The sequence below is a fragment of the Pelecanus crispus genome, chromosome 4, assembly GCF_030463565.1.
Source record: "Pelecanus crispus isolate bPelCri1 chromosome 4, bPelCri1.pri, whole genome shotgun sequence".
Classification (NCBI taxonomy): domain Eukaryota; kingdom Metazoa; phylum Chordata; class Aves; order Pelecaniformes; family Pelecanidae; genus Pelecanus; species Pelecanus crispus.
In genome coordinates, this window is record NC_134646.1 from 76,797,323 (window position 1) to 76,818,846 (window position 21,524).

Here is a 21,524-nt window from a genome sequence, read left to right on the forward strand (position 1 = left end):
AAAAGACACCAGATTCTCTCTTCTCTGGAAAGAATTGCTTACCATTGTTTTAGGAGTAACAAACATACTCCTTAAAAGCATGTCCACAGGGCGAAGGGATGAAGGAGCCAAAATTTCAAACAAAGTGTTCAGTACTCCCAGAGCATCATGAGAATCTATATGCATCTGTAAAAGAAACACACAAAACTAATTTGTAACTATCCACTAAAGGTAACTGCAACAGAAGATTACCATTTAATGTTTTAAACATTTCTATGACAATCTGTGTATAACAAAGCTGTCCTTTACAGTACAAAATTTAGAGCAACCAAAAGCTATGGCCTTCCTACACAGGAGTTTTGAGAACACAGACAAAAATCTATCATATGAAATTCAATATACATACCAGATATTTTATTAGGAGAAATATGCCATATTCAGAATGAGACCAAAAGACTGATTTGTCATAAAATTTAAAAACTTTTCTCCTCCCTGCACATCCTACCAGGTGTATTTATAGAGAGCAAAGCTGATCACGAATAAACTTAAGCAGGTAACTAGGAGGAAAAAAAGAATCCTAATCATCAGAGAAGTGAACAGCTACAATGGTATTACACTGCAGCAACAGAGGTAGGACACCTTACTTGATCAGGTTTTTAGATAAATTATAAAACAATCAACTGCAAAAAGCAAAGGACTGGACTTGAAATCTGGATGACCCTATCTTGCCTAAATAATTTGATAGTTGAGCACATGCACAGATTCATACAAAACAAAGGTGCTTTCAATTTGCCAGCATTTTAGCTTTGCTTAATAACTGTTGTCTGATCCACAATAACTGCCCACTCTCCCCAACCATATGATCTCCTCATGGGGGTGAGGATTTGCCATCATGGAGTAAAGAACATTAAGGGCACAATTTCACTAGTTTTACTTTTTATCCTTGAAGTGTTTCTAATTCCAGGAAAGCTGTATCGAAGACAAGCCCTCTATTGCTTAGGGAGCAGCACTGAAAATCTTTCTCCTAAAAGGAGTCTTCTTTTCTTCCCAGATACAAAAGGGCCTGCTCTCCTTGCCCAGTGGGCAGTCCAGTAAGAGACACATTCACACACTGGAGGGAGTCCAGCAGAATGCCACGCAGACGGTTGCAGGCTTGGAGCATCTGTCATACAAGGGGCAGCTGAGATTGTTCAGCCTGGAAGGCTCAGGAGGATCTTCATCAATGTGTACAAGTATCTGACCAGGGGAAACAGGAGGAGGAGACAACACAGGTACAGAAGAGCGAGCCAGAATCTTTTCACTGGTATCCAGTATCAGGATGAAAGGCAATAGGCACAAGTTGAAATACAGGAAATTCCATTTAAATACAGGTTTTTTAAATTTGTTTTCTGCCTGTGAGGATGCTCAGACACTGGAAGAGGTTGCCCAGAGAGGTTACGGAGGCTCCATCCTTGGAGACTGTCAAAACTTGACTGGACATTATCCTAAGCAACTTGCTCCAGTGGACCCTGTTTTGAGGGGAAGACAGTATCTAGAGGTCCATTTCAACCTCGACTATTCCATGACCCTGCAATTTATTAGTGCAGTTTCAGGCTATGTCTTTTCATTCTCCTCACTAAGAAAAAAATGCAATTAGACTCACTGCAGTTACAAAAAAAAATTTTGACATTCTATAGACATGGTGGAATCTTCACACCATTTAATAAGTGCTCTAATATAATCATGTGCGAAAAGTAGAATGAGCTTCCTCTGGAAACAGCCTTAAAGATACTGCACATACTTCATGCATTTCAGTATGACCTTCATCACTTCGAAGACTTAATTTATCTTGCAGTAACTGTTTTTTCAGATATGGCAACCACACTTTCAAGAGAATCTGTCTTCATATAAAAAAATTAAATACCCAAAGCTATTATTGATACATACATGATAACAATTATTTTAGATGTTTATTGATTAAAAAAATCATAACCACCTGTTGTTTTGCAAGCATTGGGAGAATAATGTCAGCTATTTGCCGGGACAATCTTTTCCATTTATCTTCATTTTCTTTATGACACTGTTGCAATACTAAGATGAACATTTCTAGCACCTGAGGAAAAGTCCAAAAGAATTCAAGTAAACACCCACACTAACAGGAAACATTTAAGTAATACTGTAGTGGGAAAAAGTATTTACTGTTTCATCCATCTGCCAAAAAGCAAAAAGAAAAGAAAACCCACATGAGAGATCACACAACATTTTTAAAACCCCATTTTCAGGTTAAATGCTTGTTCTTAGTTGTGACTCCCCGCCCCCTTTTTTTTTAAAATTCCCAGTTACTTTTATAAAATAGAACAACAATGCTTTCTTGGTCCTTTTTAAATGGCATTTATCAAAAGACTACTTAAACAACTGGAAAAAGGATAGTAAATCTAAATGCCGTATCACATACTCAACAAAAAAAGGGAGGAAGGAAGAGAACAATTTCACACAGATATATTATTCTTTTACTCTAGCTCAAATAACATTTAAACTTGATCAAGGAAACAGAACAGACATTTTTATGGAGCTCATTCACCTGAGATATGTCACTTTCATAAAGAAGTTTATAGGAGAGCATATAATGGAGCACACCAACAGCAAGGATCACTTCTAATAGCTGAATGTGTTACTGGTTTAAGGGTTAGAGAGACCACACTTTCAAGGATAGACAGGCCAAACACACAGCAAGCAGGAATGTTAATATATGGACTGGAAAGCTGGTCAGAAGAATCTGGTTCAGAAAACCAGTTAGACGGAGCACTTGTGAAAGAAATTCAAGTAGTTCAGATTCAGAAACACAGCCAATTACAAAAAAAAAGAAAAAAAAAAGAAAAGCGATCACCAGATGACTTTCTCCTGAAAAAGCTTCCTCATGAGAGAGGAGACAGGAGCAATTCTGGGCTGAATGACTTGAACTCTGGAGCTCCATGGATGGTAGCTACAGTTGTAACAGAAAAAAGTTAAAGGTGGCAGCTCTTGGAGCCTCCCAAATTACAGGGACACCACTGCAGAATATCCCAGCCACAGCCAGGGAACAACGGAACTGCCCAGGCATTATTTTATACGTACTGTACCAGCAGAACAGGACAGAGTAAGAACTACAAATGGGATGGTGTGGGAAGAGCAGTGCATGGGTGGTCTTTAATAGGTTAAGTGTGTCAGAAGGGGTTCTGCTAGCAATTGCAGTACCTTATGTAACACAAAGTTATTCACTATTTCACATCATGTGTCTACAGAGTGTCATTTCATATAGTTATATTAGTCATTTTATGATTATAAAACTACAAATTCAAAAGAAAATGTGGATACACAAAATTACCCCAATCTGAACATGCAGTTCTAACAAATTATTTTGACAAAATGTACTGACTTTTTTCCAACTATTCTCAGAAAATACATTGCTTGCATTAGCATACACTAGAATTGTATTTTCTCGTGGTGAAAGGAAAAGCACATTGAGTTTGTTAAGCACCTGAATAAGCAGTAAGATCCCATGTTAATTATGTCACTTCTCTTAAAATGACTTTTACATTTTTCTTTTAAACAAAGTGTACTGAAGAAAGTCATTCTTATACTCCTACAAGGCAGAAACATGTTTTCCAGACCCATGAGGTCTGGGGCAAAGTAGTAAGTGCTAACAACTGTCTAACTTCCAGTTTCATTACTTGAATAAAGTAATTCATTTTAAAATGTTATTGAAGAAATTGGTATTGTGCAGCAATACTAAATCATCTGTATGCAGCACGTTTCCTACTTTTAATTCTGTCCTCTCCCACTTTTACCCCCATTCTTTTAAGTTTCTCGAATCCTAATTCATTACATCTCTTCTACTAACCGTCTATTTATTCAATCTGCAACACAACCAAGATTGTGAACCTAACTGGAGCTTTTTAGTGCTTTGTTACCTAGGCTTGACTATAAAATTCCACAGACATGTTATTTGACTTTAAATACTGATTTGCAGTGCAAAACCTTTGCTCTACCCCCAGAAATCTTTGCATACTCTCTCTGTAAAGAAAGATCACACACAGAGTCCAGCTATTCAAGTTTCGTACAGAAAGTCTTTAATATTGCCTGAAGTATTTTAAGCAGTCAAAGCAATGTTACCTTTTTATAGACCATACACAGGGACATTTTGTCCTCCTCTCTTACCTGATGGTACTGAATAAGTCTCAACAGCATTGACACTACCACCTCCTTTTGTGTTTCCAACTCTTTTCCAGCATCAGCTTTATTTGTGCCTCTTAACACAAAAAGATCATGAACAATGGGTTGCAGAGCTGGTATTGCTGAAATGACATTTGTTTGCTTGCTTTAGCATGAGACAAATTACTTGTGAACAGTGTTTTCTTATTCTAACAGTTCAGCTACTAAAAGTAAGCTGTGCTTTGGTTTATTAAAGGTTTTACCCATCCCTAAAAAAACCCCAAAAAACAAACCCCAAACTTATCATGCATAATGATGTCTATCTTTTTACTTCCAGTAGAAAATTTATATTGTGGACACATTTGCCCATTCTCATAGAGCTAAAATAGATATGTTTATAAAGTATTTCTCAGCAATATCAGTGGGAAGTATGAAAGAGATGCTTCTACTTAAAGGCTGAAAGTGGAAGCAAAGAGGACTAAAAATTAAAATCAAAGCCTTTAAAGTACTGCTATGTTGTGAACTTATTACCTAATAAAGTTTCAAATAAAAGCTTTGTTGCTATTATGTATGATGCAAAATACAGGGCAGCAGTGTTAGTAGGGTACAATAAACTTCCTGAAGGAATTAAGTGAGACTCATTTCATGTATTAAAAATTTAAAAGCTCGTGTCTTCTGGAACAATCAGTATGATTACAGTTTTCTATAGCTTAGTGTTCAATACTGTTTTTATTGCTGAACTAGTACTAATACTATACTAATATTAGTGTTGGTGCTTTTTTTTTTTTTTTTTTTTTACTTACCATGTGTTACAGCTTTCCTCCCACTGGCCATGATACCATCACACAGCTGAATAATCTTAGGAATTCCAATTATCTGTTTGGAATGATACCGCTCATAAGACAGCAACACCAGGAAAAAAAAGATATTAGGAATAATCGCTTCAGACTCCCTGAAAACAAAAAATTAAAAGTGTCAAGTTTGAATTGCACAACTCTGTTCAGTAAAAATGAATGATTTTACAGGAAGGGCTTTTTTTTTTTTTTTTTAAGAATGTTGTTCTGCTTTCATAGAGTATTTCTATAAATTTTGTGCCCTGTTTTTTACTAAGCGTTTTTTTCCCCCAAGGGATTTCTTTCAAGCTTTGACCATTACACAGTTACTTATATTATAACATACTATCTAATGCATGACACACATTGGAGTATTTCTGTAGCACAGAAGCACAAAACCCTCTTATCATTTCATACAAACTCAAGTGTAAGAAAAAACCCCAGAAACAGCTGACAACAAAAATTCCTCTGCATTGCTTATGATCTCTTAGGCACTATACAAAATGTACTAGGTCATCAAAACACAGATGGATTCACACTGAGTCCACAATAGGAAGAAGCAGCTCTCCCTCCAGCAACTGAATCCCAGCAATGAAGTGCCGATTCCTGAAAACATAGCTTTGGGGTAGGGTGGGTGGTCCCAAAGGAATGGTTTTACAATACCAGATGGAGAAACAGCCCAACATAGCTTAAGATCCCGCCCCCCGCCCCCATGCTGCTTCCCAACTTCTTCAGCCATGTGGAACCTAAATCATCTTGAAAGGGCTAACACTGGAGCCAGAGAATAAACAAGTGCTTTGCCCAGAATGTACCAACTCTCCCTTTCTCATAAAGCAGAAATAACCAGCAAAATTAATTACTACATGCTTCAGAACAAGACAGTTGTAAACCTGCACTGTTCAAAGGATCTTTGCCATTTTCATACCTGAACTGTCCTACTTCAATGTATTCAAACTGCTTTAGCACAAATCCAATAAACACCTAAAGAGAGGATAAAGTGATAACAATGAACAGAGACATTAATTCCCATTCAAAATCATTTTGACAGAGTTATAAAAGTGTGTGTTTTAAGAGAGAAAGGCACTGAAAATCATTTATACTTATAGTTCATTCTAATATGTCATGAAGTGTTCCCTCTACATTTACAGAAATCTTGAGAATCTTGTTGATCTTAGGGCTTATTACAGTTATTACGGTTCGCATGAACGTATGCCACTTTTTACCTATAGTCTATACATTTTTAAGTATAACTTTCTCCCTCACTCATGTAAACACACACTATTTGAGGTATTACAGTCAAGAAGTTCAGAACCAACCAAAAACCTAGCTCTAAACCAAGATAAAATCCAAAGTATTCATGCATTGAAAAGATTTATCTGCATATGAACTTACAGGAAAGTTACATATTGCAACTTATACTAGTTTATAAACCCAAAAATACTGTAGTAAATAAAACACTTAAATTTTGTGTTACAAATTTACTGCTTATATAGACAACCACACAGACTACTGTTCTTGCCACTAGCTTCCCCCCACCATTAAAATCAAATAATGGTTGTTAAGTATGATGCTCACTACTGCCAGTATACAGAAGTTCATACTCTCAATACAGAAAGAAGGTATTTCTATTTGTAAATGAAGTTTTATTTAACAACACTGATTGTATTGTCCACATCATCTTATTCCTAAAGTCAGTCTGGTGAACAGTTCTTAAATAGTCATTGCAGAGCTTAGAAAGTAATTTATATGCAATAGAAAACCAGAAATCTGAAGCTCGTCCTGGTTGGGGGTGGAATTGAGTCTCACCCTCCTTTAAGTCTTTGTTTTCACCTATAGTACAATGAATGGACTGTTGCAAGTATTTTTGCTGTAAATATTAAGCCTACTAGTGAGATGCCTGTATTACAAATTGCCAAAAGTGGTGAGGTACCAACCTGATCCGAATCCAGAAGACAGTAGTTAACTCGTAGCTGAACCAGTTGAGCAAGCAAGTCTAGAACTTGTCTCTGCAGCTGTACTGATGTTGTTGTAGTATATTGTTTCAATGCTTTTATGACAAGGGGTTCAAATAAACGAATGTGATTGTGAATAGCATTCTGTAATAGAGAGATTTTAAAGTAATCTAATATCTGAATAGGTCTCTGATTCAAAGCCAAATTACGTTTTAAAAGGAGGAAAAAATGGTTTTAATCTAAGGTATGGCTCTTTCAGGAGTACATAGATACAAGTACCTTATCAGCACGATGTTTTGCTGCACTGGTAATGCTAGTCTTCAGCTGTGTAGAAACTTTTTGCAGCACATCAAACCATCTGCAATAAAAAAAAATACAAAACACCCCCATACACATTAAAAAAATGGAGGGACAAACACACTCTTAGATGCATATTGTTTCACCAATCCCAACCTTTCTTTATCTACTTGACTGCTTCAAGAATATTAGTAAAACAAAAGAGCAGAGACAACCTACATTACACTTTGATTAGATCACATAGATTTGTGGACAACAAACATCTAGTAGAGAAATAATTTCTGGTCTCTGCTTAGTCATCTTTCTGCATTTCCTTTAAGACTACTGACTATTTGCTATAATTAGCAAATTAGTGAAATAGTTTTGAATACAAGCATTTAAAACTATTAGCTTTTAAAAAAAAATTAAAGTGATATGCATTTTAATGTTAGCTTTGATTTGGAAAACACATTAGTGATAATCAGTACAGTGTTGCATTCAGGATCTCACTACCAAGACAAATTACTCTGAGTCTACAAGAAATAAATAATACACAGTACTGTAATTTCAAGTTACTTAGCTCCCCTATGATACTTGCACTTATGAAAAACAATAAAAAGAGATTCTAGTTCAAGTTAACATTATATCATAAGGGAAGAAAGTTACCCTGAAGCATCGTGTTCCTGCTCAGCCTGAACCATGTTCCTTAGACTAGCATCAGCAAGGGCTTGTGTAAAATGTGTGTATGGTGCCATGAAGCAATAATGATAGAGACCAGGTCTCAAATTGGAAGAACCTAAGCGTTGAGCTTTGCCTTGAGCTTTGTTGGGGTTTGACGACAAGCCATCGTACTGAGAAGCCAGATTTGTCCCAAACAATGTTTTCAATAACTAGAGAAGAAAATTGGAAGGGGAAAAAAGTTAACATTTCAGGAAAAAAAACTTGACTCTTCATCCTCCCAAAGGACTTAAGAGGAAAAGTCAAAGTTCAAACTGCAGATCATGTAGTCAAATAGACGATGACAGAAAAAAAGCTGGAAAAAAGAAACATTCCACACCTCACCTAAAAAGATATGATTGTTTTTGCAACTGAAGCTACTTCCATGTGACAATTCAAAACAGTCTATTACAGCTCACCTCCCACCGAAATTAAGCTTTGATGACTTGAACCCAAACATTTAACTGGAAGCCTTCAAGAAATCCACCAGGAAAGCAGTTCTTTGCTTTCCGGGTTTTTGATGTAGTTAAATGGCTACAGAACACATTTGGGAAGGTAGGAAACAAACTTGTTTTCTGAGCATTATCTAAAATAGTTCTCCGAATTGGAAGCAGTTCAAGAAGAAACCATATTATTCAGATGCAATCAAGTTTCAGAACAAGTCATGAAAATTAAAGAAAACATGCTCCGTTTCCTCCATCTGGGCTACAGTTTCCTCATACTGCTTCCCTTAAAAGAATGGCCAGTCTTAGTATCCAACTGATAACCCCAGGACATCAGTATTAACCTTTCAGTAACACACAACAAAATTACCTCCTTACCTGCTGTACACAAACTGTTGCCATTGTTGGTTCTCTGTTAAAACATGATTTTAGGTATCCCAAAATTTCTTCCACACACTAGAAAAGCAGAAAAACAAGTGCACCTAATTGCATTTTTCTTCATTGGATAATGCATTACTATGAAAACTGGATAATAGCACAGTTTTTTTTACTAAGTAAAACTACACTAGTTTAAGGGAAATTGTGGAAGTATGTGAAGAAATAAAAATGCAAGATCTGCCTCCTAGTCTTAAAATACCACAATGCCTAACACTACAGTTAAGGAGAAAAAATATCAATACACAGGAGAGGAAGGAGAGTAGTATGCCTTCTGACAGTTTGTATATTTAACATGAGTATATTTAAACATATTAATATAGTAAGAATGACTGAAGGCAAACCATTTTGCAAGAAAAATCTCCACATAAAGTTTAAACAGTAAAAAAATGTTACGCCAGTTTTCAAAAGCAGCAATTTAACCTGGAAAATCTGCTTTAGCACTTTACCCAACATTGTGGCAGAACAATGCTTCTAGGACTACTGTCTCTCTCAACAGTACCAATTTTAAAATCAATGATATGTGCTTTTTCCCAGTAAGGACGACAGATATTGGACAACTTAACTACAAAAGAAAAACCACACAAATCTTATACCTTTCCAATGTCTTGAAGCGTAGCAAGTTCCAAGATTTGAGACAGAACATCTAAGGCAGACCGTAAGAAACATCCAAACTTTTCATTACTGTTCTGGAGATCCAAAGTAACCTGGTCCCAAAAAGTAAAATCACACTTTTTCTTAACAATTACTTGACATGGAGATAAAAGTTACAGAAAGAAGTGGGTATTGACACAAAATGATCTTTTGCCTAAAATTTCAGTATAGTTCAATCAACACCACTGACAGCTTAGACACCCTTATGGGGACAATCTTTTTAGCAAGGCCTGTTGTGACAGGACAAGGAGTAATGGTTTTAAACTAAAGGCGGGTAGATTTAGACTGGATACAAGGAAGAAATTTTTTTACAATGAGGGTGGTGAGGCACTGGAACAGGTTTCCCAGAGAAGCAGTGGAGGCCCCATCCCTAGAAACATTCAAGATCAGGTTGGATAGGGCTCTAAGCAGCCTGATCTGGTTAAAGCTGTCCCTGCTCACTGCAGGGGGGTTGGGCTAGATGACCTCTAAAGGTCCCTTCCAACCCAAAGCATTCTGTGATGATTCTATGATGATGATTCGATGATGAATTGCTGGAAAGGTAGGACTTAATTTTGACTAAGAAAGGGATCTTCTAGCTTGAGGAACTTACAACATCCAGGAAGGCCTAGGATGTTGACAAGTAATGGAGAAGGGATAATGTATTTCTCAAACACAGTAGGCGTAAGAAGGATACACCCCCTGAAGTGTACAAATCAGATCACAAAGCCCGTAGGGAATGCATCTTCTATTACTTGAACTAATGAGGAAAAATCTTACCCATTCTGGAATAAACTGCAGAGAGAACAGACATTGGGATGCATTTGGCACTACCAAGCCAGTGAAGAGTCATTTGGTACCAGCATTACTGACAGCAGAGAAACAAGCAATAGGGTGACAAGGCCTATCAGGGTGTTTTGTTTGGTTGAGTTTTGTTTTTATTGGTGGTGGTTATGATTTTTTAAATTTTTTTTGTGGATAAACTGTTTACACAGGCAAACAAGTGAGTTTCAGTACAAGCAGAGCCACATTTAAAAGAAACACAGAGTGATTGCCCAACCACATTCTAATTCAATCAAACAATATCATGCAGTACCTTATAATTAGCATGGGTTGCTTTCAAAACATCGTATAACTTCAGATATGATGGAAGATGATAAAAGCTTCCTACTGAAGATGATTTACTCGTTGGAACAGGCCCAGCAGCATCAGTTTGCCTAGTAGCTTAAAAATATATCATAGATTAGAACAACATCTTTTTCTAGAGTGCTCATGACACATATACTCAATGTAGTTGACCATACCTAAGTTACTAGACAGCATGAATTTTTTGATCCACATGCATATTTTAAACTGCAAAAGCACATGCTGTACAACTAGACAATGAACTAGCATTCCAAGAAACTAGCCCTGCGAGGTAAGAGAAATTAACCCAGAGGGCTTATTATTGAAGTGCAAGTACAATTTACAAAACAGGATTAACACTCATTTCCTTCACTCATTACTAAGAAAAAAGTTTTCAAGATTCGGAATCTTGTTTCCAAGAACAATGTAAGCTACTCCTGCCAAAAGTTGCAAAGCAACTTTCAAACTTCTTTTAAGTAAAATACATGCAAAAGTTACTTCTTAATTCTAGTCAATAGCTGAGTAGATTCAGAAAAACAGCAAGGAAAAGGATTCAGAAGTACCTTGCTTCTGGAAAGTACAGTTAATTTTCATAAAAACCAAAATAGTAAAGAAGCCCCCACCCACAGCTGCCTTTCCTGCAATGCAGTACTGAAAAGAACTTCTGACAGTAGGTCTGCCAGCCTTTTGAACTAAAACTTCAGAAAACAAGTTACTCAGTTTTATTTCTCTCTATGCCGTAACCATACTTAGGTGGGGATGGTAGGTGGGAGTGTTAATAGGAGCGGGTGTGCTTACCTGGACTCGCTTCACCACCCTTTTTAGGGCTCATTGGCACAGATGCTTGTTCGACAGACTCCCTCTCTTTCCCTTTCCTCCGAATTGGACTAAGAGAAGGTGGGTTTGTGAGAGAAGGTAACGCTGCCTAGAATTAAAAGAAGCTTTAATTTTGTATGCTCAAGTAGCTTTTCTTTTTCTACAGAAATACAAGCATATTCATCCTTTTTTTAAAACTCCCCTTTATTTGACTGTCAGTTAAATTAAAATGTCTCAACTCAGGTTCAGGACGTGAATTTCCCAAGTGAAAGGGAAGAAGTTTAATATATTCCCTACTTTCCTTCTCAACTTCACCATGAGCCTATGAGATGGAATTAGAGCTCAATGACTAAAGTTTCTTTTGATTCCAAAGGAGTGTCAAAAAAATATCTTCACATTTTTAAAATATGAAGAAATCACTAATCTTAGTAACATTACCATAACATGAGTCTCAAAATGTAGATGCCTCAAAACAAAACAAAAACCCAAACCCAAAAGTACCTCATACGAACTGTTTCAGAAGTCAAACTATTTTGCAGGATATTCAAAAGATAGAAGAGTTATTTTAAGCCCCAAAAGGAGCTCAGTGCACTACAGCCAGCCAACCAACCCAAAAGTCAACAGCTGTTTGCCAGAGTATGCAATCCAATACTCCATTTACTATATACACTCCTCAGTGAATTACTGTTTCAAGTGAAGTCACGAGGAATAAAAGGTTCAAAATTTAAGCTAATATTACAAACACTGCAGAACTAAACAAAACCCTGTTACATGGAGGAACGATATGCATGTTCTTTTCATGTTACTTGCTTTCCTACATATAGTGGAGTCATATTATCAAGGTATTAGATAGCTACCTGTATCAACTCTAAAATGCGGAGCCTTGAAAAGGTCTGTATCACAACAGTGTAAGTCACACGATTTTATTTATTTATTTTTAATACATACCTTTACTGCTGGGCCAGGAGCAACATCATCCATTACATGTGCACAAATATTAATGACCTTCAGCAGATGAGAAAAGAGCTGTTCTACTAAAGTCACAAGAGTTCGATCTGCCAGAGCCGGCCACGGTTCCTCCTGCTTTGCAGCACCTTGGTTTGAATCTTCTTCAGCACTCCAGGGATTCTTTAAGCACTTGGGAGCGCTTGCTGCAACAGGAATCACATTATTTAAAGAAAAAGAAGATAAAAACTTGGAATGAAGTATCAGAAAATTTTAGAAGCATATCAACTCTATATGAACAGAAATTCCAATAGGGAAAACCAGAAATTCCAATAGGGAAAACCAGAAATTCCAATAGGGAAAACCAGAAATTCCAATAGGGAAAACCAGAAATTCCAATAGGGAAAACCAGAAATTCCAATAGGGAAAAGCAAGCCTATATTTTCAAAGCCAGCAGTAGGTGCATAGCTTTAAACCACCACCAAAAATGTTAATTCTTTGTACCCAGCCTGTACTAACCATACTGCACATTCCCTTTGGCAACTAGAGGAAATTTGCAACTTGGGGGCAGTATCTTTTCAGACTTTCTGGGTACAAGAAGTTCCTTCTTTATTTCTTCTGCTCAGTCTTGCAAGTATTTTGTTGTGTGCAATCAGAAAAGGGTGAGATACGGGCCTTCTGATGCTAACAGTAAAAATATCAGGACAATCCTACTTTTCTTGTTCTGCCTTACCTGCAAGCAAGTTTCCAGTCAAAATCAAAGCATCCTGATGTGCAGAGAGGTCCAGTGGGAACCATGCTGATGAAAGGAGAGACAGGACCATGCCAGCCATTCCAATGGTACAGCCCTTCTGAGCTTCATCTGAAGGACTTGGCTGGGAAACACTGGAAGTTTAATTTTAGAATGTCATGACTTTTTTCCCCTTTTTGGTAAGTTTAAAGTCTTAAGAAAACTAACAGTCAGGTAGACTGTTAATCTAAAAAGACAAATCAGTACTACAGAAATACATGTTTAACACTCAAGTAGGACTTAAAAAAAATTGCAGCAGAGACCTGACAATACTTTGTATACTTGAAGAGCAGTTACTTTGTTTTAAATAGCAAATATCAAAGCTGCTAGTGACATCTACTGATAAACTGAAGAATTCTGTATTTAACTGCTAACCAGTATGGTCCTGAACTATCTCCAGTTAAAAGCCTTGCGCATATGCAAGGCAGGGATGGGAGAGAAGCTGTGGAGTATTGCAATGTAACGAGTGTCCTGGTTTTGGCTGGGATAGAGTTAATTTTCTTCCTAGTAGCAGGCATAGTGCTGTGGTTTGGATTTAGTAGGGGAAGAATGTTGATAGTAACAACTGAAAACATCAGTGTGTTAAGTACTGCTTATGCTAGTCAAGGGCTTTTCAGTTTCCCATGCTCTGCCAGGTGCACAAGAAACTGGGAGGGGGCACAGCCAGAATAGTTGATCCAAACTGACCAAAGGGCTATTCCATACCATATGACTTCATGCTCAGTATAGAAACTGGGGGGGGTTGGCTGGGGAGCAGCGATCGCTGCTTGGGAACTGTCTGGGTATCTGTCGGCAGGTGGTGAGCAATTGCATTGTGCATCACTTGCTTTGTATACTGTTGTTATCATCATTGCTATTTTACTTTATTTCAATTATTAAACTGTTCTTATCTCAACCCAGGAGTGTTTCTCACTCTTACTCCTCCGATTCTCTCCCCCATCCCATCAGGGTAGGGGGAGTGAGCGAGCAGCTGCGTGGTGCTTAGTTGCTGGCTGGGGCTAAACCACGACAACGAGATACTGGTTTAAAGTGACAAGAATTTAATTAAACAATTGTAATCCATCAACCCATCTAGATTTACGGGTGGACTCTATCCAAGTTTGTAATTTGCTGCTGCACTCTGTATTCTCCTTTACAATAATTATAAAATCAGATTTTCCCACACAACTCAAGTTTCAGAAAGAGCAGGCAGACGTCACCAAAAGATGTTTGCCAGAATACTATGTGAATTACACACATCATTTCAAAGCCCTAAGACCTGCACAATACTACTAACTTTCTTTCAGGAAAAGACTTATGCAACCTCTAAATAAATGGATTCTTTCAGGATATTTTTTTAATTAGAAAAAAAAAATTTCTAATGTAGTCACTCTGGTCTAATACAACTACAGCAATTTCAGAAAATAAAATTTACACTAAGTATAGTTATTATTTTGACAAAGCTACACAGCTAATTACAGTGCCTTCCATTTTTATTTTTAAAAAAGTTTTCATATGCAAGTGTTGTTTACTTTACATACAGTTAGAAACCCATGAATTAATCCACATTGAGCTGTAGAGAGCTGGAATGCAGCACTTCCAATAGCTTTTTAATCATGAGAACAATAGTTAAGACAGAAGAGAATTCTGGCAAAATTCTCATGTTATCGTCCATGTTGTTATATTCTTATTACCCAGAAAGATAAATGTTCGTATCATTCCACAAAAATAAAATTACAATCCAAATTAGTATGAACATGGGCTGAAAATTTGTAAGGAAGGAATTAGAGGAAAGGGCAAAGGCTATGTCATTGCATCACTGATGAATATTAGATGCATCTTAAAAATAGCATTTTTTAAGCTGGGCAGAGCAGAAGACACATTGTTGCAATTCTGCATTCATTTTATTTTCCAGCTAAGTACTGCTCTCATCCTAACCTACTTCATTTGTTAAAACTGGACCTATAGGTCAAAAGTCATCTTTTAGAAAGCATATGCAGAGCACACCACACTTACAGCTGGCAAGGGAAAGGGCATGTCAATAAGAAAAGCAGCTGGGGGAGGGTTGTTTTGTTGTTGTTGTTGGGGTTTGTTTGTTTGTTTGTTTTTTTAAATAAGAGAAAGTTTTGCAATAGCATTTCAGGATACCAGAAGAATAAAATAAGAGTAAAGACACAATGACAACAATGAAGAAAATCAACACAAATGGTGTTAAATCTATTTAAAAACCAAACAGCTCTACACATGCACATCTTCAGTAACTAGTTTTACAGCTCACGTGGCACAGCACATTGATAATCAGAGGCAAGATCAAAGCTCTGGAGTTGCCAACTGCACAGTTGCATTCTGAAGCGTTTCTTCAGAACATAAGTACTTTGGGGCTATCATATATTACCTACACAACAATTAGTTAAGTATTACAGATATCTCATTTGCTGTTCCCATTCAGTGTGCCAAATGAGAACAATTTAAATGCATCTCCCACTTTTACAGTTATAAAAGTAATTATGAACCAGCTTCCTTAACCCACTGTTTTTCAACATAGACGAGATCAAGATGAAAATAATGGTGTTCTGATTTTAAAAGAGATACTACAAGACACAATATTCTGAAGATAAACATTATTTTAAGAGTATGGAAAATTTTCTCCTATTACTTATTTTGATAAACACTGACCATATGTATCTTTCTGTAACAGCAGTTGCAGCAAATCCCTGCGATACACATTGTGGTTCCAGAGATGATTAAGTGTTGACATTTGATATCATGACAACCTGATGTTATACTGTTCTGTATAAAGATCTTAAATAACTGCTAAGATTAAGCTTAACAGCATATATCTAAACCAGGACTTCTGATACCTAAATAAGTGTACTTTCATTTTGTAAACACAACTTTCAGAAGCTTGAATAACGGATGAGGGAACATACCCACAGTGCCACCCCACACTCCAGGTGCAGACTGGAAATGTTGTGGAGAGAAGACACAAAGCTTCACAGCAGCCAAACTGAAAAAATTAACACCAAAAACTGAGTCAGTTTCTTCACCGGAAGAGTTTGCAACAACAAGGTATCTTAAGAATGAGAATTCAATATATTACTAATACCATTCCCACAGTACCAAAGCTGCAGATACCAATACAGCCAGGAAATAATTAAAAATAAAGCAAGCAAAAAATAGAAAAGAAAGAGTCAGCCACTATAGCAACTTAAAAACCTCACCGTAAGTGCTCTTGTAGTGGATATTGTCAATGCATGGGAAATTGCTGCAATAACCCTTGAGAGATTGTTTTCCATAGTGACATCTGTTGGACTTTGCAGCATATTGTAACCTCTGTATGTTCTGAAATAAAAATATTTATACCACTAAAACATGTACTTAAAAATGATTATGACTTGAATTACTATTACATATTTCATAAGCTGCTTACAAAATATAAAAAAGAAATCAGAGAACACAATACCACCTTACTGTATTTCAGTATTTTTGCTTCTGTACTAGCAAACGCAATTTAGCTTATAAATCAAATCTCTTTGTTAGCAAACAGAAACAGTAGGTCAATTCTCAATACCTAACTAGGTGCTCTAGAAATCACCACCAATTTAGGATTAATCTTTGCTTTGGCTCAAATCCATCTAACACTTTTGCATGTTCACAAACTTTGTATTATTGCTGCAAAAAGATTATTCATGTAGAAAAATAACTATTTTGTATTTGAAATAACACGGTATCTACAAAGTTCTATTGTTTCCATACTACAGTATATAAATCTTGAGTGACATGAGCAAGATCATGTATGGAAAAGGTACATAATTAAAAACTTTTATGACAAATTGAGAGAAGCAAAGAGCCCCCATAAATATATGCACTCACACTGTCTATTAGACAAGATATCTAAACAGAGGGGTTTAGGAAAATACAGTTGGCAGCAAAAATACAGCAACAAAATCACACTATCAAAATCAGAAGGCAGTACAGATTTCCGCAACCACAATCATTAAATAGGATGTGAAGAGTTATAAATCCTGATCAATGTAACTGAAGAACAACAATGTATACATGTGATTAGCCTGTGCAGTTTCATGGACAAATAGGGTGACCTCACGATGACGAGAAGATAAACACAGAACAATGACTCCCTACCATCAACGTGTGAGCGCATCACTAGTAACTCACACACTAGGTTATCCTTTAAACATGAGTCCATTTCTGTGGAGCCTAAAACTACCACAGATGCTCCTACAAACTGGAAAAAGAATTCATAAGCACATGGACTTGCAGGATTTAAATACAATTCTAGGCATTATGAATTGAAATTTGGGTCCGCATTCCTTTTAAAGCAAGACAATTCACATAACATACCTGGTGATAGTGCTCACCGCAAAGTGAGATGGAGGCTGTGTTTCATGCATTAGTAGTTTCAGGTAGACGCTGCTTTGGTCTCTTGCTACTGCCACAACTGGATCAGCCTGTCCTTGATCACAGTTATAAAATAACTTTGGAACAAGCCTTAATGAGAATTGCCAAAAAGGAAAAGTATTATTCAGAAATCGTTTAGTATACAATTTAAAGTACATTTAAAATACATTTAATATACAATTCAGAAAGCTGCTTACACTAATTAGACATATCTGATTGTAAATATAAACTGTTACTAAAACTCATTGTTAAGCTGAACTCACCTTTGTACAACTGCTCTTCGCTATAATCAAGGAGCTCAAATCAGGACAAAGGAACAGCTCTAGACACATGGTAGTTAAAAAAATCTTTTCTAGAGATACCTACTTATACACACTATAACAACAACTTCACTGGAGAGTATTTCTCTCTCAGTGTTCCCCTATCTCCCCAGATATTTTCCCCATGGACATGTGTGTCAACTGAAAACTGATTTCTACCAGAAAAGGACAGCTGTTCACCATCCGATTTCTATGCAGCAAGGCTTAAATATACAATAAGATCCAGTCTTGAACAACAACATTTTCAACTTGGACAACAGTGAAAAACTACAGTATGTTTTTTTTAGTAAGTTGACTGACAGTACTTCTAATGAATGCCCATACTGGATGTTTCAAGGGGCTTCTGCAAGCTTGTAACAGATTTCTTGAGCAGTTAAGTCTTTTCCAACCTTAACACAGGTGCTGTCACTAAGGCAACATGAAGATATGGAAAAACTCCAACTTGTTACCACTCAGTTAACAAAATAACGCCATTTCAAAATCAAGTCCCTGAATAAAAGCAACAAATATCAACTATGATGCAACAGTTAATTTCTCTGTTCTCTGAGCTGTTTCTGCAATACAAATGCTTTTAAGTGGCAGAGTTTTTAAGGTTTCATTGTCCTTTATCTGTTATTAGGAACGGAGAGCAATCAATAATTTGAAAAACTAGGAAAGAGACTCCTCTGACAATAAAATATTCCAGGAATTCAGTATTAGATGCTCCCAACTTCTTTAGAAGTAAAACTTAAGTCTTTGAATTCTAGTAAACAAACTACCAACTAATCCTTACTGGTTGGTGTGTTTATCTGGACAGCAATGGTAACTGCAATAGGTTACAGCAAACAGCTGCTTTTAAACAAGGCTAGCTACTTTACTATCATCAGTGAGCATGAAAGTTTTAAGAGACACTTATAACCATGTGGGAACTACAGTGTTCGGGAGTTAGGACGACTTGGTAGAACTGCAACATTTTAAGTCCATCAACTACTGTCAGAATACTGAACAAATCACTTCAGCATTCAGAAAACTAACTTCAGGAAGTTGAAACTGAAAAAGTGACCTTCAGAATGCAATACAGTTAAACGTAATTGTAATGCTAATAAAAAAATAAAGCACAACTGCCTGATGATTCAGAATGATGCATGATCCAGGTACCATAAAGCTGCATTTGCCTCCCATCCCTCATTTAAACAAAAATACAAAAAACTCACTAAGGGATTATTTGAATTATAGGTATACAGTAACATATCAGTATCTTTCTAAACTTCTTTTCTTTTTTAAGAAATAAAACAAACTTCTATACCTCATTAATGAAGCTGCAGCTACATGTCTCACTCTTGGATCTTCATCTCCAAGCAAACATATCACAACATTATTAAGCACTCTCTCCTGAAGTTTTAGTAGCTAGAAAATAAGTCAGCAGAGTAAAGTTCATTGAACATTTTCATCATTTGACTAGATTGTTAGAAGATAGTTAACTAAGTGAGATTTCATGTCATACAAGTCTGTAAGACAATCTTTACCTTACCATTGCCAAATGCACTATTTAAATAAATGCCAAAAAGTTTAAAAAAACCCCACACAACAAAACCCCCACACACACACCAGAGAACACCAAGATATTTGAATCTCAGTAGTAAAGTATCTTTCCAATTGTAACAAGTCTCAGAACATGAGCCTACTTATACAAAACATAGAACAACTATCAGTGTTGACAGAGTTCGAACATAAAGTGCTGAAATTGCACTGGTATCTTAATCCAGAAACACAATATACTGATTGAATAATTTACTTACACCAGTATAATGATGAACACCTCTGTGCAAGCTCTCAGTTTTTCCTTCCAAGAAGCTGACTAGCCTATGGTAAAACAGAATTTAGAGTACATTAGTTGACATCAAAGGTTATTTCTCCCTTCAGTGCTCTGAGGGTTCTTTTTGTTTGTTTATTTTTTTAAAAGCACCACTGCAGGGAAAAATGTAAGTAGTAAACACACTTCTGGCTACCTTTAGAAGCAAGCTATTTGCTAAACTACTCTCTGGCTAGTGTAACAGAAGAATTACTTTTCTTTAGTTAAAAGACATTATTTACACACTGTGATTGTATTTTTTTTCCCCATGCATGTAAAAATCAGACTGTTTTGAAAAGATGTAACAGTCCAGATATCCCTGTTCAGAAAAAGTTCAATTTTGTATGACTAACGATAACTTGAAGAATTTTCATATAAACACCTTTTGTCTTTCAGCTTGGAAGAACCTGTAGAGAATGAGGGAATGCAAGAAAAGGAAATAAAGTAATACTCATTTCAGTATAACAGAAACTGAGCAACAGAAGAGAGCTGACAATAATGGAGAACAAGTCAGGGACTTTTTCTTTAACACACACACACACACACCTGGACATGAAATCCAAGTTAGTTTCCAGGTTATATGCTCTCTCTCTGATCACAGATTTACAGAAGACTTCAAACAGACCACCAAACTAGAAACTCCTATACAGAGTTACTAGGATTGGGCTTGGTAGTGAAGTCAATGGTAGCTTAACAAAGGAATTCATACATTCCATATATGAATGATTGGTCTGAATTAGTTTGATGAAACTTAATGTTTCAGAAGAAACTGCTCCATTTTGGTTCCAGTTTCCTATATGCAGCACCTTTGCATTGCAGCTGCAACACACATGGAAAAATATAAACACTTACCGAAAATCTACCTCTGCAAGTGTTTCCAGAAGTTCCGTCCTTACTAGCCAGTATGAGCTATTCTTCAGCGTAAGGAGGTCAACAATTAATTGTAAACCTAGTTCACTGTAACTGCTACTACATAAGCTCATGATGCAATGCTGAGAAGAAAAAACAACTTTCAGTTATATTACAGAAGATGTTCTCTGAATCAAAGTATGTAAGTGATCATAAAAGTCTGTTTTATGTAGAATATTAAAGAGTTATTGCTTAACAGCTAGGAAAAAGTACCAGAGCTAGGTACTTTGGAAGGCTAGGACAATCCTAGCTCCATGTGAACTGCTAAAACCTGCTGCTGAATTTAAACTCTGGAGAGGAACACGAGCCTCAGAGATCAGATAATCCTCCAAGGAGTAAGGTCTAAAACTTGCAGGGCTTAAACACCACAAGCACTATATTCCTGTCTGTTCAAAACCAGTCTCTCCTAATTTCTACAGAGTATTTTTAGACAGCTGGTTCTGATTTCCAGAAGTTTTTTAAGAAGTCATACCTCCTTTTTTTAATGACTGTTCAACTATATGCAGAATGTGTGATCTTTGGAAAAAGTTACCGAACTCTACACATCTATTTATGTCTTATTTAACTACATGAAAATGTAATTTCTTGTTTGACAATTAAACAAGCCAAAATGCTTTTGAACATTTCTGCCAAAAGGTATTAAGTCAGGCTACTTTATATACTGAGAGAAAGAAAAAGTCAAAATTGACTCGTACAGGTTGCCTGAACTGAACAATTCCAGTGAAGTCCAAAAAAGCCATAATCGTAAGTGTAATCACACATGAAACCACTGTATACAAACAGTAAGGTCATGGAGCAGAAGGTTAAAAAGATAGCATCATTTAACTAACTGGATTTCCTTCCCTCAGCTGCATCAGACCCCTCCTCTTAGCACATGAAGCCATACTTTCCATACATTAACTATCTGCATTTTACCAAAAGCTACGCTGTGCCTCACTGACCCATAAGCTGC

At 36.5% G+C, this 21,524-nt stretch overlaps 1 protein-coding gene across 4 annotated transcripts in view; it reads right to left on the reverse strand.

Annotated features, from left to right (window-relative positions):
- Positions 1-21,524, reverse strand: part of HTT (huntingtin) — an 88,655-nt gene that overhangs the window by 37,908 nt on the left and 29,223 nt on the right. For 3 of the 4 annotated variants that reach the window (XM_075709559.1, XM_075709561.1, XM_075709558.1), the window contains 20 exons: positions 20,516-20,655; positions 19,611-19,674; positions 19,118-19,218; positions 17,456-17,602; positions 16,315-16,435; positions 16,024-16,100; positions 13,058-13,209; positions 12,328-12,530; positions 11,362-11,488; positions 10,535-10,662; positions 9,402-9,512; positions 8,749-8,826; positions 7,877-8,100; positions 7,214-7,292; positions 6,917-7,078; positions 5,908-5,963; positions 4,953-5,101; positions 4,156-4,292; positions 1,955-2,071; positions 43-165 (listed from right to left, as the gene is read on the reverse strand). In XM_075709559.1, the coding sequence (XP_075565674.1) occupies positions 43-165; positions 1,955-2,071; positions 4,156-4,292; positions 4,953-5,101; positions 5,908-5,963; positions 6,917-7,078; positions 7,214-7,292; positions 7,877-8,100; positions 8,749-8,826; positions 9,402-9,512; positions 10,535-10,662; positions 11,362-11,488; positions 12,328-12,530; positions 13,058-13,209; positions 16,024-16,100; positions 16,315-16,435; positions 17,456-17,602; positions 19,118-19,218; positions 19,611-19,674; positions 20,516-20,655 (2,496 nt within the window). The remainder of the gene's footprint in view (positions 1-42; positions 166-1,954; positions 2,072-4,155; positions 4,293-4,952; positions 5,102-5,907; positions 5,964-6,916; positions 7,079-7,213; positions 7,293-7,876; positions 8,101-8,748; positions 8,827-9,401; positions 9,513-10,534; positions 10,663-11,361; positions 11,489-12,327; positions 12,531-13,057; positions 13,210-16,023; positions 16,101-16,314; positions 16,436-17,455; positions 17,603-19,117; positions 19,219-19,610; positions 19,675-20,515; positions 20,656-21,524) is intronic. The other variant, XM_075709560.1, reaches the window with a different exon arrangement.